At 39.4% G+C, this 27,295-nt stretch overlaps 1 protein-coding gene across 1 annotated transcript; it reads left to right on the forward strand.

The window, feature by feature from the left end:
• Positions 1-14,254: 14,254 nt before the first annotated feature.
• Positions 14,255-23,468, forward strand: LOC306651318 (synaptonemal complex protein 3-like). Its single transcript, XM_079123893.1, has 9 exons — positions 14,255-14,343; positions 15,129-15,273; positions 15,751-15,820; positions 15,987-16,021; positions 17,658-17,775; positions 19,098-19,197; positions 20,657-20,755; positions 22,929-23,033; positions 23,143-23,468. Exons 2-9 carry the CDS (start codon positions 15,183-15,185, stop codon positions 23,194-23,196), a joined length of 672 nt encoding a protein of 223 aa, XP_078980019.1. The 5' UTR covers positions 14,255-14,343; positions 15,129-15,182; the 3' UTR covers positions 23,197-23,468.
• The last annotated feature ends 3,827 nt before the right edge of the window (positions 23,469-27,295 follow it).

The following is a 27,295-nucleotide window of genomic DNA, read 5'->3' on the forward strand; positions in this document are numbered from 1 at the left end:
GAGGACTCAACTGAGAATTGGACTCAATTGGGAATTGGACTCAATTGGGAAGAGGCCCCACATGTAACCTTCTGGCAAAGAACTTTTTTACATTTTGCCCATGACTTGAGACTTCCTGTGAGGATGAATTAAAAGATTATGGACTAATTAATCTGGCAGAGGAAATTTTCAGGCAGCACAGCATTAAGGAATGATTATTGCTGGCAGCTTTTAGCCAGGTTTAATGTAAGAATTGAGAGCAGAAAGCAGAGAAGAAGGATTTTTAAAAGCTATAATTTGGCCAGAAAAGTGCATATAAATTTGGGGGCAAGGAAGATGTGGTTGTTGAAGACATTACCATTACTAAAGAGAAGTTAAGTACTTTGCACATAGACAATAATAAAGATGCCTAGAGGATATCTCAGTAATTGGCAAGACCATGCCTATGGCAGGCTCAAGGGTGTAAAAGTGAAAAATCCCTTAAGAGACTATGGGGGTGCCCAGATCACACAGGGGTGCGCAGAAAGTTGTCTCCCTAGCGTTAATTTCACCATGCTCAGCTACCCAAGCACTCTGAGGCTATTGTTGCCATGGTTCTAGGGGGTTCAGCTACTGCTCAATCTGGTGGTAGAAATTGGCATCATATACAAGATACTGGTCTTAGAGGAATGCAGGATGCTGGAGTTAAGATGTCATGGAGGCTTCCAATGAGATTTTAAAGGAAGGCCTGGGAGGCCAGACAAAGTGTGTAAAGGTCAGAAGCTCTGCGGGCAGCCCCTGAGAGGGCGATGCATAAAGCTGTGAGAAGGTCTGTGAAGCTAAGGTAGAGACCCCTCAAAATTAAGAGTTACTAGTAAATTCAAATGTCTGCTGAGGAAAGATGCTGACTTTGAACACAGCCAGGAAGAAATAGAGGACACATGGGTTTCAACCAGAAACAGAGGGGAAGAGTTGTCAAACCATTTGGAAATCACATCTTGCCACCTTGTCTCCCAGATGCTAGAGGTGGAGCTAGAAGAAATGTTTGACTAGCTGGCTTTAGGACTTGCTTTGGTCCCATCCCTTTCTTCTACACCCTTAGTCCTACCTTTTGTAGGGGAAATGTTTACTCTGTGCCATTATATATTGGATGTGTTTAAGTTGCTTTTGATTTTTGCAGGGGCTCACAGCCAAGAGTTTGCCATGAATCTGAAAATTGATTTTGAACTCAAACTTTTGAGCAAAACTGGAGCTGTTAAGACTATGTGGCTGCTTGGAGATTAACTAAATGAATTTTTCATTGTGAGATGAACACCCATTTTGGAGGGTCAGTGGCAGAATGTTATAGTTTGGATATGAGGAATGCCCTCAAAGCTCCTGTGTTAATGCAGAGGGTGAATAATTATAAAAGTAATAACCTAATCAGTGGATTAGTCAATTTGATGGATTAATAATTTGAAAGGACTACTGTAATGAGTGACAACAGTATGAAGGTGGGTTATGCTGGAGGAGGTGGGTTACTGTGGGCATGCCCTTTGACATGATATTTTGTATCCCTGGGGCCTACCTCTCTGCTTCCATGCAGTCATGAACTAAATAGCTTTCCACTTCCATATGCCTTCCTGCCATAACATTCCACTTCACCTCAGGACCAGAGCAATGAACCATGAACTGAACCTCTGAAACCATGAGCCAAAATAAAATTGTCCTCCTCTAAGTTGTTCTTGTCAGGTATTTTGGTTATAGTGATGAAAAGATGAGTAAGTTTCATTCCAGGGGTGCAAGGATGGTTCAATACATACAAATGAAGATTTCTTTACATAAATACAATTATGGATTAAAAAAATCACATGATCATCACAATAGATACAAAAAAGCTTTCAACAAAATCCAACACCCATTTATGTTAAAACCATTGAAGGAATTAGTGGTATAAAGAACTTAGCTAAACTTCAAAAAGGCTATATATGACAAACTCAAAGCTAATGTCATAGTAAATGGGGAAAAACTAAATGTTTTCCTCTAAAATCAGGAAAAATACAAGGATGCACACTATCACCATACCTAGTAAATATTAGTACTCGAAATTTTAGCCAGAGAAATTAGGCAAGAGAAGGGAATAAATGGGATTTGAATAGGAAAGAAAGGTATCACATTATCATTGTTTGCAGATTATATGATCCTATACTTAGAAGACCGCAAAAAATCCATCAGAAATCTTTGATATGTGATAAACAAATTTGGTAAAGTAGCAACATACAAAACCAACATACAAAAACCAGTAACTTTTCTATTCAGCAGTAATTAGCCTGCTGAAAAAGAAATCAGGAAACAATTCCATTCACAATAGCCTTAAAAATACCTAGGAATAATTCTAACCAAGGAGGTAGAAGATCTCTGCGATAAAAATTATAGAACACTAAAGAAAGAAATTGAAGAAGGATCTGAAGATCTAGCTCGTGTTGGAGAGCTCTCGTCTAGCATGTGCAAGGGCCACAGTTAGAATCCTCGGCCCCTCAGAGGGGAGAAAAAAAGTTGAAGAAGACACTAGAAGATTGGACAATCTCCTGTGTTCTTGAATAGGCAGAATTAACTTTGTTAAAATGGTCAGATTACAAAATGCACTATGAAGATTCAATGTAACCCCCCTCAAGATACCAATGACATTCTTCATGGTTGGGTTAGATGTTCATCCCTCTGACCGAAATAGGAATCAAGAACTATTTTTCCTAGAGGAGGAAAAGTTCATTTTTGCTCACAGTTCATAGGTCTCAATACATGGTTGGTCAATTCCATCGCCTTGGGTCAAAAATGATGTATAACACCATGGTAGAAGGGCAGTGGTGAAGGAAAGCCACTCATCTCATGGTGACCAGGAAGCAGAGAGAAGGAACAGCTAGGGGGACAAGATACAATCACCAAGGGTATTCTCCCATTGACCCATCTCCTCCAATCATGTCCTGCCTGCATACAGTTACCACATAGTACAGTGGTTCTTTCAAATTAATTCATCAAATGAATCAATGCATGAATTGGTTACAGCTCTCATATTCTAATAATTTCACCTTTTGTCTTGATATAGGATCTTTGGGGGATATCTCATATTCAAACCATAACAACAAAACTAGAAAAAATGGTCCTAAAATACATACAGAACAATAAAAGAACCAGAATAGCCAAAGCAATTCTGAGTAATAAGAGGAATGCTGGAGGCATTACAAATTCCAATTTCAAATTATGCTACAGAGTTATAATTACTCTTATAAGAGTAACAAAACCTGCATAGTATTGGCATAAAATAGGTATGTAGACCAGTAGAATAGAATAGAAGACAGATACAACCCCATACAGATACAGTTATATTATCCTTGACAAAACATATGTTAGAGAAAAGAGCCTTTTAAACAAATGTTACTTAGAAAACTGGATATCCATATGTTCAATAATGAAACCAGATTCTTATCTCTCACCCTGCACAAAAGTCTATTCAACATGGCTCAAAGACCTAGGAATTAGACCAGAAACTCTGCAAATGCCAGAAGAAAGTACAGGGTCAACAGTCCTATGTAGAGACACAGGCATCAGCTTCTTCCATGTAACTCCTAAAGCTCAGGAACAAGACCAGGGATTACTAAATGGGATGGCCTCAAATTAAAAAGCTTCTGTATGGCAAAGGAAACAACTAAGAATAAAGAGAGAGCCTATGGAGCAGGAGAAAACTGTGCCAGCTACATTTTTACCAGAGAATTAAAATCTAGAATACATGAAGAACTAAAAAATTTAACACCAAAATAGTCAATAATCCAATCAATAAATGGGCAGATAAACTAAATAGACATTTCTCTAAAGAAGGAATAGAAATGTCCAACACATATATGGAAACTATCATGGAAATGCAAGTGAAAACTATACTGAGATTTCATCTTATTCCAGTTAGCATAGCAGTCATAAAAAATACAAATAATAATAAATGCTACTGGGGATGTGGGAATAAAGGAACACTTAAACACTGTTGGTGGAATTGTGGATTAGTACAAACTCTATGGAGATCAGTATAAAGGTTCCTCAAAAGACTATAAATGGAAGCACCATATGACCACTCCTTGGTATTTCTCCAAAAGAACTGAAGTTAGCATACTACAGCAATCAATGTATATACACCTGTGAGGGTCCTCTCTGACACACCCTGCGTGGATGAGAAAAGGGTTAACTGCCAGAGGAGGATGTTGGCTGTATATCATTCAATTACCAAAACAACTTATCTATTCAATAAACACACAAGAGCCAATACTCTTTTTAAATAAGAGGGAGCATGACGGATCTGGCAATACCAGCTCTGGCCTCTTACATCAACAACTGGCCCAACCCTCTTTTATTTATAACACAGAGGTAAAGGTGGCAAGGAGTGGGAGGAGCTTCTTCTTCTTCTTCTTCTTCTTCTTCTTTTTTTTTTTTTTTTTTTTTTTTTTTTTTTTGCGGTGCTGGGGATTGAACCCAGGGCTTTATGCTTGCAAGGCAACTGAGCTATCTCCCCAGCCACAGGAAGAGCTTCTTCTGTGATGGACAAGATAGGATAGAGTTAGGGAAGTCATTCTCTTAGGGAGAAAATTCCAGAAGGAGACAGGGAAGCACTCCCGCACAGTGCCACATGCTTCCTGGCAGTTCCTACAAGACAGGTCTCTGCATCCCATGACTCAACCCAGTCTGATTCTGCTAAATAAGGATGGTTTCCCACACCTGTGTTTATAGTAGCACAATTCACAACAGTCAAGTTATGGAACCAACTTACGTGTTCATCAAAAGATGAATGGATAAAGAAAATGTGGTATATATACACCATGGAATTTTACTTGGCCATAAAGAAGAATGAAATTTTGGCATTTGATAGGAAATGGATGGAACTGGAGAACATCATGCTACATAAAATAAGCTAGACTAAGAAAGTCAAGGGTCATATGTTTTCTTTCATATGTGGAAGTTATAAAAAGGGAAAGAAAGGACACTTCATGAAAAGAGAGGAGGAACCAATAGAGTAGACAAAGTAGACCAAGGGAAGTATAGAGGAATGAAATAGACCAATTTATGCTGTGTACATGTATGAATATATCACAATTAGTCCCATCATTTAATGTAATTATAATGCATCAATAAAATGTCAAAAAATAAAAATCTATATGAATCAAATTTTCTTCTGAAGGTACAAGTTAGAAACCTTGAGTAACTATTAATTTGGAATTACTAGTGGATCAAGAAAAGGAAGAAAACTGACTTGGTTGGGCAGTGCAGACCCGACCACATCCCAAATTGAAGTTGTGGTCCCTCAGACCACAGGGTGAATCTTGGTACTCATCTCTTTCCCTTGGTCTTAGTGTATGAATCATGTATTGTCCCTGAAACAGAGAATTATCTATGCAAGGGTATACTAATACTTTGGAGGGAGTTGAGAAGGTAGAAATGGGCTCCCCTCGCAGGGTGTAAGTGACCACAAAGCAACAGGTATCCTGTGGGTGTACAAGCCTGTTGAGGAATTGAAACTTTCAATTAGAGAGATTCCCCAAATTGAAGAGATGCTACACATTGGAACTAGAAGCCCTTCTCTTAGTAATGGGTCTCTAGATGCTGTGGTTACTCTGAAGGCTCCCAGAACAGGTAGCTGAGCTATTTCTCCATCTTTCTCCTCCAGGAAGGTGTTCCTTCAGCTTTTATCCCCGTTGCATCTGTCCTTCTCATCTTCCCTTGCTGTCTTCCTCTAAAAAAGGCCAAAGTTTCTCTTATTCTAAAAATTCTCTCAGTAGCTATCTAATTTAATTACTTTCATCACTAGCATTTCTTGAGCTCTAAACCTTTTCCATAACAATATGTTGGCATGCTACCTGTACTTTAAATGTTTATCCAAATAGAACTTATAGCCTTTTCCATACCACATACCCCAAAGTAATTCCATTCGTTTATTTTAACAGAATTACCATGTTCCCATTTGCCTAAGACCCAAACCTTTGTCTTTTTTCAACTAGTTTTTCCATTTCAAACCCACAAATAACCACAAAGTCCTACATAGTTCTCATTTGTAATACTCCTCACCTTCATCTTTGTTTTCATTTCTACTACTCTACAAACTAGCTCAGGATCTGGATACCTCTGGATGCCTTTTCCCAATTGGCCTCCTTACTTTAATCTCTGCCATTTTTAAACTCTTATAATTTACCTACACATGCTTTAATCTAACTCAGAATCTCTTTTCTCACTGAGCTTTAAAATAATCAGAGGTGTTTATGAAACAAAAGTCAAGGCCCACTCCCAGAAGTTCTGGTTTAGCTGGTCAGGAGGAATGGAGCTATGCACAGCTCTCTGCTTACTGGTGTTGGTGGTGTCTTTAAGTAAAGGGACAGTAAAAGCAAAAAGGTCAGAAGTCAAGGCTTGTTAATACACACATTGTAACAGAGTCCCATTTCTTGGTATCAGTTCTTTTAATTCCTTAATCAAAGCATTGAGATATTGGATACCTCTCAAAGATTCAGGGTTAAGAGGGCACTGCTTTTTCCAAGGATAATCAATTTCAAGCTTGAGCTGTATTTTAACAGGCTCTTCATTTACAACTTGGCCAGGGATGTCAGTGTACCCAGCTGAGGCCTGCATTTGAGCCTTTATGTCATGAGCAACATGTTGGAATTTAGAATCAAGACTAGCAAGAACTACTAGATGAATCCCTTGTTCTGTCTACAGAAAACTGTATCCTGCCTCCCTTTAGGGAAATACAGACACCCAGCTTAATAAGAAGGTCCCTCACTAGCAGGGGTATAGGTCATTCTGGAATATATAGGAAGGAGTGGGTAATTGCTATAGATCCAATTTCACAACCAAGAGGAAACGGGAAACATTTTGCCTTAGCCTGCCTGTCTATACCTGATACTGTGGAGTCAGCCTTGGAAGGAGGACTAACATATGGAGCCAGGAGAGGTAGGTGGATCCTGTATCCAGTAAAAATTCTTTGTTTTCTTATCTACCATGTCAAGGGTACCAATGTGATGGTAACGTTTCTTGGGTGAAATGAAGCCTGAAGGATCCTTGGGTCTCTTCATTTCAGGTGCTGATTTTCTTACTGGGGTCACCATTCCTGAGCTTGGGCTCAGTAAGGGTTGCCACTCAGTCAGCCCTCTGCAGTGATCAAGGAAGTCCCTTTTTCAGTGCCTTTCCTTACAGCACACAGGTTCTTACCCACGTATTATGGCTCCCATTGGAAACCAATAATCAATTGGGGGGACCTTGTGGGTTATCCTGAATTCATCCTTGTATCAGGGAATCCAAGAATTGTATCATTTTCTCTAAATTCCTATCCTTTTTGTCTTCCTCTGCCCAATCTACATTATTATATACCTTGAAATCCTCCTCTACCAAGGTTGACAAGGGTGTCTGGGCTTCTGTCTCAAGCTTTTACAACTTTCTTCAGATATCTTTGGGAAGACTGTGTCACAAAATGCATTAATGTTCTTACTTTCACCAATTCTGTATTGGCATTGGTGTATTTTTGGAAAACCTCTGGTAAATAGTTCAAGAATACTGCAGGATTTTCTTCCTCTTTTTGAATTACCTCATTTACTTTATCATATTTAGCAGGTTTGACTAAACATCTCTTCATTACTTCAGAAACAGTTTGTAAGTTACTCCATTCCAGCCCTATGGATAGAGTTCTCAGAGTTCCAAAGAGAGCCTGTATTTGGGACCATATCTTCCTTGTTCTCTGGACTTTATGCCCAGGGGTGTTGACTGCAAGCAAATCAGCTTCTTCAGCAGTCTTTCAAGAATTTGCTCCTGGAATGGGATTGTAGCTCAATGGTAGAGTGCTTACCTAGCATGTGCGAGGCACTGGGTTCAATTCTCAGCCCCACATATAAACAAATAAAGTGAAGGTCCATTGACAATTAAAGAAATAGTTTCTAAAAAAGAATTCCTTCCTTTTCACCAGAAGTGTGATAATGTGTTATTATGGCAATCACATCCCTCTAAGTCAAGAAAAAGTCAAGCTCAACTCAAGGAATCCATCCTCATATCTGCCAGTTTGTTTCCTGACTTCAATCCCATTGAAGATGGGAATGGTGGGGGTAGGCAGTCTGAGATGCCAAGAGGAAGAGGTCCTTGACTCAGATGAGGGGAAAGAACTGGAGAGAATGAGTTGTCAGTTGGTTCAGGAGACAGCGAAGATGGCACCAGAGGAGGTACTGTAGGTTTCTGTGTTGGGTATAGGAAGTGCAGGATTATTCAAAGGGAGCTAAGACGGATGACAAAGCACCATTTGGAGTGAGGTATCAGTCAGGATGTCTTGGTCAGGTTCTATAGTCCTAGGGGTCTTGTAGCCACATAGACCTTTCAGGAGTTTCTTAGGTCAGTATCCTAATATAATTTCATACCAGCTTGGCCATAGGGAAATTCACCTCTATTTTCTTCTCTTTTACAGAAAAGATTAAGCTGGAGGATAATATTGTAATTTAAAGACTCCTTTTCTGCCAATATTCTTGTTCTCCTAATTTGTATTCAGGCCAGGCAATGTTACAAAAAGAAATCAGTTTCTATTCTTTGTGGCCACCTAACTTAAATTGATACCAGTTGGTAATTAGGCACCCTAAGCATGAGTCCTTTGGAGTACTGGAAGGCTTTCCCTTGCTTATAGAGTTGATGGCCAAAAGCTAAAGGTCACCATAACCTATTATGTCCTTAAAGAACTAAGATGACACTAAGATGCCAGTTCCCTTTTCTGTCACAGACATGGTTTTTGTATTTCCTGATAAACCCAAGGGGAAGACTTACAATATTTTTCATACTCTTCCACATAAGCAGTATCTGTCCAGCCAGATGTGGTTTTCTCATTATTCCAACCAAAAAAATGGTTCATCTGACCATTCACCTATCACAAAAGTGCTTTCAGATATGCCTGGCAACATCTGCATAGCTCTAAATGAGGTAATATATCTCAAATTCCACATCCAAGTGTTCCATGAGCATCATCTCACAATTTTAAAGTATCTCCAAATCAGAAAGCTACTTTCTATGTAAGATTAAAACCTTAACTTAATGTTGAGGGGGATTAAAATCATACAAGGCTTGAAGATCACTGTTAATTCTGTTCTTCACCAACATCACAAAGGATGTTTCCTTCCCTCAAGGAAATCTAATTCAAAAATAATCTACAAATTTCCTTTATATTATTCATCTAAGAAAATCTAGTCTTTCGTCTCAGAAGAGGAGAGAAGAACAGCTGGCTTTCAATCACTTTCTACCATTGCTCTAGACAAGTGTTTCTTTTTCAGAGAGATTTTAGAATTCCAGCTGTAGGCTAGAAATGCCAAATTTTTCCAGAAGATAGAGGTTACTGAGCTTTCATCATTGAGCCTCTAAACCTACTTACTTTAAAGAAAAATACCAGGAATTAACTAGAAGAGTGATTTTGCTAAGTTGTCTTTTATGTTAGAGGTCAAATAGAAGTGGAAAAACAAAACAAACAGGTGACTACTCAGAAAGTAAGACTACAGAATGAGAAATCCCAATTTGAGAACCAATCTTTAACTTCTGTAAGACTTAACTCCCTTCAGAAAGTGCAATGACTACAGACATTTCAGTTCTGTTTGTATTTCAAGGTATAGTGGTTAAAGTTTACTGAAATGAGGAGGGGGCTGGTGCCTGATGTTTCTCAGCCCCTTTTCTCCAATTTACCATTGGGCTTTCACCTAAACCATCATATCATAGTTTGATGTGTACAGTTATATGCTCTCCAAAAGCCTAAGCAGAGACACCATCTACATACAGTTTCATAGAATTCACCTGTAGTTGAACCACAATTGATCAACTGGTTTTTACATAACAATTATTTTGCCCTGCACTAGGTGAAAGGTGAACTTTTTTCAGTATCTCCACCATTTTCAGTTGAGAAGTCATATTTTCTTTGTCCATTCATCTATTTATATATTATGATTTGAAGTACATTTTTTAGCTTTCCTAATTTCCAGGTCATGGATAGGGCTTGGGAGCAGATGTGTGACCACTCCCAATCCCAGGAAGCCTGCTAAAGGTGCTGACAAAGAGGAACAGGTAAGAGTGGAGAGGTGGGAGAAGAATAACAGAGAAAATCAGAAACATGCACAAAACAGGGGCACACCAGATTCAGAATATTCAAAACCAAAACAGCCTGCGGTGTCTCTGGAGAGGTACAACTTGAGTGGTAGTTCGCAATACCAGGGCGATGAGGCCTAGAGCTGTTGTAACCTCAATCTATCCTTTCTGTGGATGTCTACCCATAGTAAAGATGACAAACCCAAAGTAAGACAATAGACAACAGGCTCAATAGAAAAAGGAAGAAGAAAAGCTGACTACAGAATAGAGGGTGGGGACATAGAGGGTAGGGACAAAGTATCATTTGGACAAGGGGAACCATACTGCAGGGTCAGCCAGGGCAGAAACTACCAATCAAGATGATGCTGAAACAAAGATTCAGTTGGTTGCTTGCCAGTCACAAACAATTTCCATCACTGTTTGTCCTCTTCATTAGGTTCTAATAAAATGGGAATCCCACCAGAGTGGCCAATGTTGATACCAGTCAGCACAGCTCTTAATGGTACTGTGCAACCTTGGGTTCTTTTGCTCAATTAAAGATAGAAATAATGAAGAGGCAAGTAATTTCATCTGAACGAGGTTTTATTAGGGCTTTGGCTCAAGCACAAGAGAGACAGCACACAGGAAAGAGTTCCTGAACTCACTCCTGGAGAAAGTAAGGAATAAAACTTGTATCTTCTCAGATGCAGTTCATGCAGGTGCACTGAGGGCTGTTGCACGTGGCACAGAATTTCTGCGCACATCTCATTTGATCTTTGCTCAGCACCAGGCACCATGCTCCCTATGGTGATCCACTCATGCACCTTGAGTCTGTTTCCACTGGGTTCACAAAAGATGGCAGAAGTGCTCCATATTGCCACCCCAGGAATATCAGAGCTGGGCATTCTGTGCAGAATCTGTAGGAAAGCCATATTACAAGCTTTAAAGAAAACAGGTGGCATAATTAGGACTATCCTGCTTCTCGTTAAAGAATAAAGACATGATTGAGAAATCAGGCCTTTCTTTTTGTCTCAACAGGATACACATCCACATTCTAAAAGGGAGAAATAGGAAAGAAAGGAGTAATAGATCTGAACTCAAGTCAAAAATCCAATGGGGGTAAATGCCTTTAGAACTCAAGGGTCAAGAAAAATCCTTCTTCACTCAGTGCTCTACTCTCCAGTCTCCATGAGGCTGAGGTCCTACTGTATGGACACTGAGGAGGCAGTTTGGCCCACACAGTTAGTAGGGCAGAGGTTGGGCCACTATGCTTCCTGGTAGACCTACCCGTTCTCTTTGTATGGCCCTGCCCCTGCAGTATCTCTCAGTCTGGGCCCCATGCCTTTCCAGGGCTGGGGTTCCAAGTCCATGGCTTTATTGCCAGAATCCTTTTTTTGAAATCTAGGTTATATTCCCTAGGCTCTGTGGACTGTAGTCCACACTATATCAGACATGTAAAGAAGGCACTCAAGTGTAGATAACAAGGTCAGAGATGTGAAAAAGAACCACCAGAGTTTGCTGAAAATTATAATGATGATCTCTTATATACAAAGGGTACATGTTGTACAGTTTGCTGTAGGTCAGTTAGACCTCAGTGAAGCAATTTTTGAAAATTATGTTCTGCAAAGTAACAAAAGTAACTATTGAAACCAGTAAAACATTTTGGGAGTGGGATTTTTTTTACTCTCAGGATCTTGCATTGCCTTGCTAAATTTTATTGAATAGCTACAATGAGGTATAATTGATATTCAAAACAATGTATATATTTAATAGAAACAACATTGAGTTTGATAACATGCATACAATCATGAAACTATCAGCATAAACAAGGTAATAAGCAGAGGCCTCAAGTGCGGAAGTTATACTTCAACTCTCCTTTATATTGGAAAGAAAAATAACACATAAATGGCAATTTACCATCTGAACAAAATTTAAAGTGTATAATACATGTTTAATTTACAAACTGCATCCTATACCGATTGAAAAACAATATTTATTTTTTATTTTTATTTTTTCATTCAACAAAATGTTTTGTGAACATAACTTTTAACATTTGTTCTAATTAGTTATACATGACAGTAGAACACGTTTTGACACATTGCACATAAATGGAGCATAACTTCTCATTCCTCTCACTGAACATGATGCAGAGTCACACCAGTTGTGTAATCACACAGGGATATAGGGTAATAATGTCTGTCTCATTCTACTGTCCTTCCCATTCCCAACGCCCCACCCCTCCCCTCACTCCCCTCTGCAAATCTAAAGTTTCTTCATTCTTCCCTACCCGCCCCCCCCTGCACTGTGGATCAGCATCCACTTGTCAGAGAAAACATTCAGCCTTTGGTTTTTTGGGATTGGCTTATTTCACTTACCATGATATTCTCCAACTCCATTCATTTACCTGCAAATGCCATAATTTCATTCTTCTTTAAGACTGAGGAATTAATACTCAATTGTGTATATGTACTACATTTTTCTTATCCATTCATGTGTTGAAGGGCATCTAGGTTGGTTCCATAGCTTACCTACTGTGAATTGAGCTGCTATGAACATTGATGTGGCTGTATCTCTGTAGTATGCTGATTTTAAGGCTTTGGGGGTATAAACCAAGGAGTGGGATAACTGGGTCAAATGGTGGTTCCATTCCAAATCCTCTGAGGAATCTCCATACTGCTTTCCAGAGTGGTTGCACCAATTCGTAATCCCACCAGCAATGTATGAGTGCACCTTTTCCCCTCATCCTCACCAACACTGATAATTGCTTATATTCTTCATAATTGCCATTCTGACTGGAGCGAGATGAAATCTTATAGCACTTTTGATTTGCATTTCTCTAATTGCAAGAGATGAGGAACATTTTTTCATATGTTTGTTGATTGATTGTATTTCTATTTCTCTGAAGTGTCTGTTTAGGACCTTAACCCATTTATTAATGGGGTCATTTGTGGTTGTTGTTGTTTTTTTTTTTTTTTTTTTTTTTTTGCTGTTAAGTATTTTGAGTTCTTCATATATCCTGGAGATTAGTGCTCTATCTGAGGTGCGGGTGGTAAAGATTTTCCCCCATTCTATAGGCTGTCTTTTATTTTTATTACTAGACCTGAAAGTATAGTACAGAGTAATAGTAACAATAAGAGCTTGGTACTGACACCAAAATAGACATGAAGACCAATGGTACAAAAGAGAAGACTCAGAGACAAATCCATATAAATACAGTTATCTCACACTAGACAAAGGAGCCAAAAATATACATTGGAAAAGATAGCCTATTCAACAAATGGTGCTGGGAAAACTGCAAATCCATAAGCAGCAAAACGAAATTAAACCTCTGTCTCTCACCCTGCCCAAAACTCAACTCAAAGTGGATCAAGGACCTAGGAATTAGACCAGAGACCCTAATAGAAGAAAAAGTAGGTTCAAATCTTCCTCATGTTGGCTTAGGAACTGACTCTCTTTAACAGGTCTCTGAAAGCCCAGGAGGTAAAATTAAGAATCAACAAAAAGGATGGCCTCACTAAAAACTGCTTCTCAGCAAAGGAACAATATGTAATTTAAATAAGAGTAACAAGTCTTTCACAGGAGCCCTGCCTTGCAGTACACTAACAAGAAAGGGGCTGAAGAGCCCTGGTGACCCACAGTGGCACAGGCCGCCACAGGGAACGCAAGCGCAGGAGGGGAGGAGCAGTAGTTCACTAGCACGGTAGTGTAGTAGTCTACCATCGGTGGGAAGGCAATGTTGAAGGAAGTGGAAGTGGCAGAAGAGCATGTGTAACACAAGAGCATCAATGGTGATGCCGCACAGGGGCGGAAAGGACGGCCTGGCTGCGGAAGTGCTCAGGTTCCAGTAGGCCTTTCGCACATCTTTGAACAGGGGAAGGGCTGCCCGAGGCACCAGGTTCACCCGCGAGGGCGCCTCTCCTGCGGGGAAGACTGGAGGGAAGGCGGCAGAGGGACACGGCAGGCGCTGCCCAGTCGTCGTCTGTCCTTCCCGCATGAGGGGCAGGTCCGCAACCCTCCTGTGCGTGCCCTGCGCTCAAGGGGTCAGGAGCCGGGCCGAGGCGACGCGAAGGCTTGGCGACAGAGGGCCCCCGCGAGCAGCAGCACCCAACTGCGCTGCACCTGGCCTCCGCGGGAGGGGCGGGGCGGAGCTGCTGGGGGCGTGGTTCCTCGCGGCCCCGCCTCCCGCATGCGCAGGGCGCCAGCCAGTCAGCGAGCGAGGCGCCGGCAGAGGACGGGCGGGCTGCTGACACGCGCCGGAGGCCGAGGCCCTCAGAGGAGCGTCGCGGTCGCGGGTCGCCCAGCTGGGTGAGGGGTGGGGGTCGTGGACCCCGCGGTGAGGCGCCGGGCCTGGGGCGGTGGGATCGGCGTGTGGTTGCGCGGGGGCGGACGCTGTGGATCGCGGGTAGGGCCCCGGCCGAGGTGTGAGGTGGCGTCGCCCAGCATGGCCCGGCATCGCCCGGCATCTCCTGGGCCTGGGGTGGGAGAGGGCCCTGAGGGCGGCCCGGATGTCTCGGATGTCCGGAGGGTGTGGGCGAGGCTGGAGGCCGAGGCGGGAGGATCGGCCCGGCCGCCCGTCAGCAGGCACGCGCGGGGCCCGAGGCGCCCCTGGGACTTGCACCATGGACAGGGGCAGCGTCCTCCCGAGGGTGTGCAGGTCGGGTGCCTACAGAGGGCTCCCTTCCCACGGACGTGGCTGCGGAGTCCTTTAGCGTGTGGGCCGGGCCTCCGTCTGCCCTCCGGGTCTGTCCTCCACAGCGGCCGGCCGCGGGCCTGGGGGCCTCGGGGCCTCGGGGTCTCGGGGCCTCGGGGCCTCGGACCGGAGCGGCGAGAACCGCGGAGGGGCCTGAGATGGAGGGGAGCGGCGCTGGTGGGGCTCCACACCCGGCCCTCCCGCAGCGGGACGGGACGGGACGGGATGGGACGGGACGGGACCCTGGTCATCGGGAGGTGGGGGGACGCGACCCAGCCGCCATCCTCCAGGTCCCGCCCGGCTCCAGCGCGCATGCGCGCCCCAGGACACGCGGCCGCGCCCTTCTCCCGCCAGACACCCCTCCCCCTGCGGCTCCTCTGACTCCTCCCGCCTTCTTTAGTGCATCCCTGCCCTCTCGAGGTTCCAGAGTCGGTGCAGCGCGGTGGCCACGGCCATGGCGCCCACGGCAAGGAAGAGCTTGGGGAGAGCTGCCAAGGCCCCGGTGGAGGCTCCGGACCTGTCCGTCTATGACTTCGACTGCCCAGGTGACAAAGGGTCCTGTCCCAGGGCGCCCCTCCAGCAGGGAGGCTCTGCTCTGCGCGCCCCAGGGGCGGCTGGTGCCCCTCCCGTCGGGGCAGGTGCAGCCCTTGGGCGGATGGAGACCCCCTGGTCCTGGGTTGGGGCCGCCCCACGTTTCCAGTTTCCAGCGCCGAGAAGGCCCTGCTCCCCGTTTCCCGCTCCCCTGGGCCCCTGCAGCCCTCACTTCCCGCTTGCTCCAGGTGCCGGACGTGCTCTACCCCGCACCCCACTTTGGCCCTTCACAGATGCCTGCTTAAAGTGGCCCCAGGCCCTGACCTGCACCCAAGGGATTCCACCTGTCTGTCTGTCTGTCGGCTGCTCCAGGAACCTTTCCTTGGCCTGAGGAGCCAGGGGAAATCGCACAGGGAAGGGGATTTCTCCTGCAGGAGTCCTCGAAACAGCACACGTCCTTCAAAAATGTCTTTTCTCTCTTTTCAATGCAGCAAGCAGTTCAGGAGTTGATGACAGTTGGGAGGACAGTTCTTTGACAGAAGGACACGAGCAAGACGTGGGGTAATGTGTTTATAGCAATTCTTGCCCTCCTCGCTGCATAGGGAAATGTAAGGAAAATTGGCCCTCTGTTCACACATCACCTAGCTATCCTTAATGGCCTAGGAGTCTTCTTCCATAGCAACAATCTTTTTGCCTCATTAAAAATTTTTCTGTCATTTTCTCACAGGGAGGATGTACAAAAGATGTTACAGGAAGTTGGAGGTATGCTTTGGAAGATATTATGTAATTAAAAAATTTTGTTTAACCATAGAAGTGTTACCTCAGTATTTATTAATAATCACTAGCCTGCAGAACTCTGCCTACAAACTTTTTTCCTCACATATAGAATTCTATTTAATTATAGATTGTCTTTTAGTGATATATCAATTTCAAATATCAATTTTACTTAACTTTATGACTTTCTTAAGTTTTTATCTTTGGAATACCAGTGCTAAGAGGTCCTCTTAAATAACTGTTAGTATTATTAGAATAATGAGTCATGTAGTAAAAAGATGAAGACAACTTTTAAACCTAGTAAAAAAAAATGCATGATTGCATCCAAAAACTCATAAATTTTCTATTTGCTGGTTAATTGTCAGCCACACTCTTTTAGGCATGTTGGCACAGGCTTATAATCCTAGCAACTCTGGCAGCCAAGGTAGAAAGATGACAAGTTCAAGGCCAACCTCATCAACTTAGTTAGCTCCAGTTTCCAAATAATTTTAAAGAAAGACATGGGATGTAACTTAGTAGTAAAACACCCCTGACTTCAATCCCCAGTGCCATAAATAAATAATAAATAAATGATCTGAGTAAATTTTTGTTATTTATTTAGCATGTAGAGTCTATAGTGTTAACAGAGAATGTTTATCAATTTTTGGCTCTGCCATAGAGATAATTCATACAAAGGATTATGTTTTGAAAGCTTTGGTCTATTTGATGCTAAAGTGCTTGTATTGTGAGGTGTGCAATTAAACATTTGTTATAGGTGGACACTATGAGTATTGATAAATATCTATTGATAGTAGGTCCTTGATATAAAGTCACATCCTCAGTATAGCATTACTTTCTACAATTAATATTTTATGAAACAGCAGTTACAAATATCTTTAAAAGCATCCATGAAAATATTTCAAAAGTGCTCTTATGTATATTTATTTACTTATGTAATCTGGAATTTTTATAACCATGAACACTGTCTCTTAGTAAAATATAGTTATAAGCATCACCCACTGAATTGTTTAAAAATAATTTTCTTATAGTATATTTCTGTCCTTTCGAGAGACTTTTTATGTAAAGTACTTTTGTGTGTTTTATCAAATGATTTCAAACAATATTCCATCCCAGGAGTGTCCTTTGAATTAGAGGATATTTGATAAAGTATAAAATTTGAATCATTAATGCTTCTCATGTGGAAATTAATTTTTCTTTGTGCTTTATACACATTTTAAAAAACAGAAATTATTTTGATTGTTAGAATTTTTATCTAATTTAAATATGCTCCATAGTTGGATAAATGAGAACTGTATTACTATTACCTGAATATGTTCATAGAATGTAAGTGAGCAAATCCTGTTTTTTTAAAAAACATTTTTAGTTGTCGGTGGACACATTAGCTTTATTTTATTTATTTTTATGTGTTGCTGAGGGTTGAACCCAGTGCCTGACACGTGTGAGGCAAGTGCTCCACCACTGAGCCACAATCCCAGCCCAGTCTTGCTTTTTGAAGTGATGTCTGTTTTGTAAATTTTAAATGTCTTTCCAATATTGCTGAACCAACATTTCCCATATGGGTATGAAAATATGGTAGCAAAGTAATTTTCAACAGCAAATTAATGAAAATTTGTTTTATATGTAGCTGACATCACACAAGCTCTTCTTGCTAGAAGAAAACGGTTTGAAATGAATACAGATGCTTCTCTCAAAATCATAAATGAAAATATTGAGCATATTCGTAAAATACAACAAGAGCAAAGGTAAAATTGTCGGCTTTTTTGGAACCACAATTCTGGTGTGTGTTTGTGTGTGTAGATACATAGATACATACATATATATAACTATTCCTTTGTACATAAAACTTCACACTCTCATTATCTTTGTGCATTTATTAGAATCTCTAATTAAAAATGTATTTTGTGGCTGGGTGTGGAGGCACACACCTATAATCCTAGCAACATGGGAGGCTGAGACAGAAGGATGGAAATTTCAAGGGCGGCCTGAGCAACTTCGCAAGACCCTGTCTTAACATAAAAAGGGCTGAGGATATGGCTCAGTGGTAGAGGGCCTCTGGGTTCACTCTCTAATACCACAAAGAAAGCATTTTGCTTGATTTTTTCTAAACATGGTTTTCATTAGTTTTAGTACCTTAGTTTGACAGAATTGAAATGTATTTCCTAGAAGACAATGAAGATGACCTCTTTTGACAATATTTCCCCTATAAAGTTGATTTATATACATTTATTATAATACATTAACTGAATATAAGACAAATGCCCAATCTTCAATCCTGTGTTAACAGTATTCAGTTATATAGAAAACGGTAATCTTATATTGCAAATAATATTTTTAATGTTACAGTATTTTTAGCTAGACTCTTATTTAATTTGTAACTATTTTTAAAGTTTTTATTCTTTTTTAATTTTAATTTTTATTTTTCTTAATTAGTTATACATGACAGCAGAATGCATTTCAATTCGTTGTACATGAATGGACCACAACTATTCATTTCTCTGGTTGTACATGATGTAGAGTTCTTACCATTCATGCAATCATACAAGTACTTAGGTTAATGATATCACTCTCATTCCACCATCTTTCCCACCCCCTGTCCCGTTCTCTCCTCTCATTTCCCTATTTCATTCACTGTTCTTTTTGCAAAATTAATTGTGCCAACATGGAGAAATAGTTAAGTAAAATATTCCTGTCTGGAAGGGTGAATGGATATGTCATCCACATTAAATCTACCTTCTAATGCCAGAATCTATATGCTATTTAGTAAGAGGAAGGGAAAATTAAACTGCTTTTAGACCAATTAAATATTTGTGGAAAATTTATACTGTAGTCCTCAGTTTTCAAGATATTAAGCATATGAGCTAGCTTTTCTGTAGTCACTTAGGAATAAATACTTTTATATTGAGAGTAAATTGTTTTACCTTTTTCTTTCCCATGAGAAAATTTCAGCCACTTTTATTTTCCTGTTTTCCTTTCATAGTATAAGTTATGTCAAATCATTTTTGTTTTGAATATAATTTTTCATACCTTTATGTAGTATGACCATGTTCATTATTACTTTTTACAGGCAGAATCTTCATTACAAGTATTCTCAGCAATTTCTGCCTTTGTTTCAACAGTGGGACATAGATGTACAGAAAGCTGAGGAGCAAGAGGAAAAACTAGCTGTTGGTATCAGGCTTGGATTTATGAGTAATCGATTGTATCAAAATCTCAAGTAGCTACAGTTCATGCAAAAATTCAGGAGCAAGGATAGAGGACATAAGGCTAGGTGGGCAAAGGTGGGTGGAAGATGTGATGGGAGACAGGACGTCCTCTTGGGATTGCTTGTGTTTCTTCAGCGAGTTGGTGAGGTCATCAGCTGGGAGTAAGAATGGGGAACAGATGCTGCTTTCAGGGCAAAAGAGAAGGCAGGGAATTGTTTCCTGAGAGTGGTTCAGTGGACAGACAAGGAAAATAGAAATGTCAAGAGGAGGTAGGGTCCAATTTAGGTTTATGACATAGTGATCATGACTTTATAGAGAGAGCAGGCAGCATGGCTTGGCAGAACAGGTAGAGATTTGGACTTGAGAGATTCAGGTTTATCCAAGCACATTGATGGAGGGAGACAGGGTCACGTTGTATAGGCAAGGATGGGTGTCTGATGACCGACTGTGGAATGTCAGGTGGGACTGAGGAATGTGAGGACATGGGGATGGCTTATTGGACAGTGAAAAGTGCTCTATTCAAGGGAAATTAGGTCCTTTAAGAGTACTGAACCACAGTACTGAAGAGAGTGACCTACAAATGTAGGAAAGTAGTGGTTGGATGTTGTGAAAATAGAGATATGGTACAGTACAGTGGTCCAGAGCCTGGACTCTGGAATCCCACTGTGTGAGATCCAAATGTATTCCAGTTAGTTGCTCACTGTGAAACCACAAGCAAATTATTATCTCTGTGCCTCTGTTTCCTTTTTAGTGAAAGAGGACATACTAAGAGTATCTACCTCATGGAGTTGTATTGAGTATTAAATTGAGTTCTGTTTTGATGAGTTAATTTAAAATGTGTCTTTAACATAAGGTTCCTATGTATCTTTGTTATTATTTGTATTATGTAGATTCTGCAGTTATTTAGCATGAAAACTCTAGAGTTTGATTTTGTTAGTAGCAAGTAGGGAACAGTTTAAAATTATCGTTGAAGACTAGGTCCAAGAACAGAGAGGCCTGCATCATTGGAAGTTCCAGCTATGTGTATATTGAGATGAGCAGGAATTAGTATTCTTTCTGAATATTGGATAAGAAGGAATATTTCATACTTAATTTCTGTTAGGTAGGACTATAGTCTAGATTTTGCCTGCTTGTGGTTAACAGATTATTAGAAGGGTCATCTGTCGAATTTGAGATCTGTAATTAATACAGTTATTTTGAATATTGGTAAGAAAATGTATTAAGTGACTCATACAAAAGTGATTATATTGTTTTGTTTTGGTTTATTAGGGGTGAAACAATTATTTAAATTTGGACATAAATATTAAAACAAATGTTAACATTGATTTAAAGTATATTTCCTTCAACTGAGATTTGTAGATTTGTTTATTAAATATTAAATTTTATTCAGATTTCATCACTTTTCATTTTATCTTTTCAGAATATGTTTCAAGAGCAAAGAAAGCTTTTTCTTCAAACTAGGATTATTCAGCGTGAGAAAGTTAAAGAAATTAAAAATTTATATGAGCAATTGCTAAAGGTCTGTTTTATTATATTTGGTAAACAGTACATTGTCATGAAATACAATGTATATGTAGAAGTTAAAGACCAGTTTTTTCTGAATTTATGGTAAAACAGTTTGATTATACCTTTAAAAATTGTTAATCATACTCTTTCAAATTTATTTTTCTAGAATTATCATAAATGTTAAGTTTAATTTTAGAAATCAATAGTTGTAAAAGTTATTTAAAACAGAAGAGGTAAAATTGGGAAATTTACCTAGAAATATACATATCATCCATAAAATTGATGCTTTATTAACACTGTAATGATGTTTTTATGTTCAAATTGATAAATATGTAGTGGAGAGTAGCAAGTCTATGAAACATTTCAAGTTTTCTTTTGCTTCTCTTCTGTGGACAGCTTTCATTAAATAGAAGTAGGCAAATAGAACTACTCAGTATCTCTTTGATTTTGTAGTGTAGTTCATGAGTGTTCTATGGCATATTTACTTTTAAAATTATTCATGGATAATAATGTTTTTATGTTCCAAGTTGTAATCAGATGATTACCAGAATGAAAAAGCAGGTGGAAGATTAACCCTTTGTGTACCGAGAATTTTCTGCTGTCACATTTGTACATCAGCTAATTGTCCTCAGTAAAATTGACCTCTTCTTCATATAGATCCATATTATTTAAGAGTTAAAGGAATCCTTTGAGGGGATTCCTTCTTTTTAATAGTCCCACTAAAATGCATATGAAAATGTCACTCTTCATAACTAATTGAGGTATTTTCAGTAAATGATTAATTTATTCTAAAAATTCTTTCAGGAACTTCAGAGTCATCTATATTCCAACCAGTTCTTTGGAAAGATCTTGAAAGTTGAGAACATGCAGTTCTAATGTTCCCTTAGAACCATTAATGAATTGGTGTGAAACAGTGAATAGAACAATTTTCTTCTAAATGTTATTGCTAAATGTTACTACTTGTGGCAGGAACTTTATTATTTAGCCTCCTGAAGTTAATTATCCTTCCATCCAGTTAATCAGTAGGTCCTTTAGTTCTTGCCCCTGCAGTCGTACTTTTTTCCTGTGCTGGGGATTGAACCCAGACCTTGCGCATGCCCATGCTAGGCCATTCAGTGAACCTTTTATTCCTGCTGTTGCTGCCCTAGTTCCCTGCTTGTGATACTCTTTCTCAGTTCTCTCTTCTCAGTCCATCCTTCAAGAGTCTGTGTGGTATCATCTTCCTAAAACATGGTCTGTCCTTCCAAAACAGTCAGTGGCTTCCCCTTCTTAATTCTGTTATCCAAACACCCTTCCTATTTGCTGCATCCTTTCTTTCCTCCCATCCCTCCAGGATGATACCTTCCTTTGCAGTAACACACTATTGCACTTCCTTATTTTTCTTATGTTCTTGCCCTATAATAATTTTAACTTCTTTTCTTCATCTATTGAAATTTTATTCTTTTGCCCAATAATTCACAATGAATCTCTCTTGTCAGTTACATACCCCAACAAGTTACTCTTCCATACCTATTTTAAACTTTTTGTATTATTTGTTCATATGTTTGCTTATGTCATAGGAATATGGAAGACTACAGTCATTTTTCAGTTCTTCTTCAGCATGTAACCCAGTACTTTTTCCAGAGTATATTGGATGTCACTGTTTAATGAATGGATGATAAAGATTAAAAAGATGAGTTTTCTTCATTTGAAGAGGTCATATGATAGCCTGTTTTATTCTAAGAAAATCATGTCACATAAACTGTTAGTGATAACAAATGAGTCATTATCCTGTTAAGAAATGTGGCATTTCATGATGCAGGTCTTCTAGTCTTTTTGTGTCTCTGCTCCATGTTGACAACTGCTCACCAACCCATTTTTGTAAATTAAGTAAATGACTGTCATTCCTCTCATATAAATATTCTTCCACTCCAGTCTGATATTTAAAAAAATTCTTGGGGCTGGGGATGTAGCTCAGTGGCAGAGAATTTACCTACCATGGTGAATCCATAGGGTCAATGCTCAGCACCGCAAAAAACATCTTAAGTGGGTATTTATGTCTGCATGTATTAATTATAATTTCAATTTGAACTAATAGCAAACTCTTTGAATATCAAAAGCTGTTACTTTTGAAATTTAATTTACACATTTGGAATATGAGAAAAGAAGTATAGTTTTCTAACTAAAGTTGGCTTTTCTTGTTTTAGAGTATCAACAACCTGGAGGAGTATCATGAAAGCCTTTTTATTGGTGAACAAAGTAAAGTGAAAAAAGAAATGGCTGAGTTGCAGGAAAAGATTATGAGGGAAACTGTAAGTAGCTTGTATTTAATATCAGAAACCAAAAATTGATATAAACCTTGGAATATTTTCCTTGTAGAAATATGTATAACAGCTATCTACATTTCCTTTTTTGAAACAGCAACACCAAGAGGTTGCAGTCGTTGAAAAGTCCCTTCACTCCCTGTTATACTGATGGCTCTGAAGAAAAAATTCAAACCAAAGTTATGTGATACAAATATAACATTAGCTACAATAATAGACATTTTAATATAATTCAGTACATGTTTGCCATTTTGTTAAACATAAGACTATCTCTCTGTTAACTACCAATTGAACCCTAAGCAGTTTTGTATGTAGCAGCAATTACCAAGTTGTACATATCAAACTTCCAACCCTTTGGAACTAATAGTAACTTTTTCTCTAACACTTGCAAGTGCATTGTAATAAAGATTACTCAGTTCTATGTTTGGCCTCAGTGCATCAATATCAGTCTCAAAACATGGGCATTTACATTGTTTACTCCTTGAGGAAAAGAAGGACAAACTCTATTTTACCTGTGTACCCTTTCATATTGATTCATTGCCTTGTAGAGACAATTCCAATGCAAATATGATTTCAAAAGAAAATCAACTCTGTGGTCTTATAAAATTATTAAACACAACTGCATCTGTGTTATTGAAAGAATTAACCTATGGAAAATGATTCACAGAGCTGAACAAGATACAAAAATGTCAGTGCTGAAATTTGGGCTTATGGTTGTGTCATTTCCTCTAAGATGTCCAGATTTCATTTACATGGTTTTGTTCTACCATCAAATGACACCTGCCTTACAACTGATTGAAAGTATTTTACTAACACATAGGTATACTTATTTATGGTGTAAACTTTTCAGATCTATGTCTAAAGTGATCTAGAGTACTCTGTTTCTCAAGTGTAATACTCAACAAGCATATGGAAATTTAAATGTACATGCATTTAAACACTCAAATCATTAATTATCATAGCTTTTTCTCATATTCACTTTTTATATTTAGCAACATAAAAATTTCATTTAGAAATGTTTTATTTAAAAAACATGAATAACCTATATTCCCAGAGCTCAGGAGACTGAGGCAGGAGGATCACAAGTTCAAAATCAGCTTAAGCTTAGCGAGGCCCTGTTTCAAAATAAAACATAAAAAGGGCTGTGGATATGTCTCAGTGGCGTGCCCCTGGGTTCAATTCCTGGTACGAAAAAAATATGAATAAGTAAGATTTACTTTGCTAAGTAACTGAAGTAGCTTTCATAAATCATTAAAAACAAAATAACTCCCATTGTGTGAGGTACGGTGGCACATGCTTGCAATCTCAACAACTTGGGAGCTCAGACAGAAAGGATCACAAGTTTGAGGCCACCCTTAGCAACTTAACAGTACCCTCAGAAATTTGGAGTGACCCTTTCAAAATAAAAACAATCGGGAATGTAGAACAGTGGTAGACTGCCCCGGGGTTCAATTCCCTGTATAAAAAATATTACTCCCATTGGTAGGAGAGGAGTAAGTCATTTCTTTCATGTGCTTTCTATTTTCATTTCCCCAGATATACCCTCCTTCTTTATTTGGGCCAGTTAATTAGCCATTTGACCGGGGGGCAAATTCCACTGAGCTACATCCCACCCCTATTTATTCATTTATGTTTTGAGATAGGGTCTCACTAAGTTGCTTAGGGTTTGCTAAGTTGCTGAGGCTAACTCTGAGTTTGTGATCCTCCTGTTCCAGTCACCTGAATCACTGGAATTGCACACAGACACCATTGGACCCATCTCCACATTTTTAGAGAAAATTCCATACAGACACTTCCAACCTGCAATGATTTTTAAATGAATAAGTTAGTACCCCAACATGATCCACTATTTCACATTATGGGGAGAATGGAATTCTGACATTTCGCATACTTTTAAAGGATTTTCCTCTGAATCAAAGCATGAACCCCTAAATAAAACTTCAGTTCTACTTCAATTTTCTAAGAAATTTTGTTGAGGTATTTTTATATTAAGTATAGATGCAAAGTAAGTATTAAAAAGGTTCTTCTGAAATTGCTGATATTCTTGCTGAGCTGTCTAAATAGGCTTCTCTAGAGGAACAGAAGCAACAGGACAGTAGTTTCATCACTACTGAGAAAAGGAATTATCATTTGAAGTAGAACAAAATATCATGATTCAATTTCCAGTAGTTACTAAATTGATAGACTAACTCAGGCCCTGTAATTTTATAATAAATAGGATTTAATTTTTATACAATTATAAATATATGATAAATCATTGACGTAAAAAACACTGGTTCTATAAGCATTTTACAATGGTTTCCATTAACTTCAATTTTTTATTTAAAGATGGTAAAGTGAATGCTGGTTTGGGAGAAAAAAAACAGTAAACTTTCAATTAGAAGTGATAGATAAGTCCTGCACCCCCTTCCTTGGTGAAGTCAAAGCTTCACTTCAAAAGCAAATAAAAGGATTTCAGAGCTTTGCAAGTTAACTTCCAGCTGCTTCCTACGAAATCCTATAAGCCTAGGAAACTATCACAGACAGGATACTACCATTTATGTCCCATCTTATATTATTTGTGGTCTTCATATATGGAGCTGCCAATGATCCAGTGAGCATGATTGGTATAATTCAAAGCCCATTCAATTTCTAAGTCTATATTATAACTAAAATAAATATTGGTATGTTCTGGATGGGAAACAGGTCAGAGGATAAAATTACTCTCCTACTTTATAGAAGTGCATTCAACAAGGATGTGTCTCTCCAAATGTAAAATATTGAATGTTCAGGTATAGTTTCATTCCCATGATGATAGCATAAAACCTAAAAGAATGCAGTCATTTTTTTTCATCAGTGCATATCTGAGAGCAATTTTTGCAGTATACTTAAACTTATTTTAAAGTTATTTTTGTTAAGTGCATTTTACTGAAATGCCACATAGAATCATCACTACTCTGAACTTTGAAATAGTACATGACAATAATTATTTGACTATTTTAAAAAATTCTTGAAGATATTTAAACCATCGATCTCTCATCATGTATGGAGCTGGAACATCAAACACAAATTCTTTGGAATACTATCCTCACTGGCTGACTTCAGCTCTTTTGTTTACTTATTTACTTATATATTTATTTTGGTTGCTTTTTTGTGACATGGAAACCAAGCCCTGCTCCACGCTGCACAAGTGCATTGCCATGGACTAACACCCCCAGACCTCTGGTTTTATGAATGCTTCGTGTTCTGTTGGGATGATTGTGAGACATGTTTCAGGCAGGTTCGCCTTTGGAAAAATATCATGATTTTTAAACTACACACACAAAAATGAAGCTGAATTCATGTTCACGTTCTGTTATATTTCACTGTCCCTGTAAATGGGGAATAAGCTGAAATCAGTAACATGCATTCTCTTTTAATTTTCTGAGGCATCCAAATGCTACGCCTTTAGGAGAGTCATGACTGAACATTATAGACGTAGCCATTATTTCCTAAGGATTTTCATTTTATTCTCTGAATGTTCAACTTATCCATGAACTTAGGCTTAAAATAAAGACCACAGTGAGAAAATAATATCCTAAAGTAGTATACAGAAGGGGTATATACAGTGCATCAATCAGTAACAGTTCAGTTTGTCCTGAAATAATGGATACCAACTATTTGCAAACATTTCAGGCAAACACTCCCGTGTGTAAAGGGGGAGGAATTCCTCAACAATTGCAAACAGCAGGCAATGATGTCACCCAGTTCTGACAGGCAATTGGTGAGAAAATGTAGGAACACCCTGTAGATAAAGACCAAAACACTAAAGGGTACATACACTACACTGTCCCCCAGATTAAATCACTATTTAATAGTAAAATAACGGTTCATAAAATAATGCACACAGCAGGAACACTAACCTGTACATTCCCATGTACAGCTCCATGTAGCTGCCTCTGTGCCTGATTCCTCGAGAATTTTCTGCTCTTGGCCCACTCAGAGCTTTAACATCTCGTGCCTAATGATTCCTTTCTCTTTTTCCTTTTTTTTAATCTTGAATTTTCTCTTTTTGGCTCTCCCCACACACAAGAAAGGAAAACGATCTCTCTCTCTCTCTCTCTCTCTCTCTCTCTCTCTCTCTCTCTCTCTCTCTCTCTCACACACATACACACACACACACACACACACACACGTACATAATTGTAAAAAGGAGATTCATTAGTTTGGTTTAAAGGACCATGAGCTGACTAGTCCCACAGTGGCCATCTGCAGGATGGAGAGGTGGAGAA

This window comes from Sciurus vulgaris (assembly GCF_902686455.1).
Source record: "Sciurus vulgaris genome assembly, chromosome: X".
Classification (NCBI taxonomy): domain Eukaryota; kingdom Metazoa; phylum Chordata; class Mammalia; order Rodentia; family Sciuridae; genus Sciurus; species Sciurus vulgaris.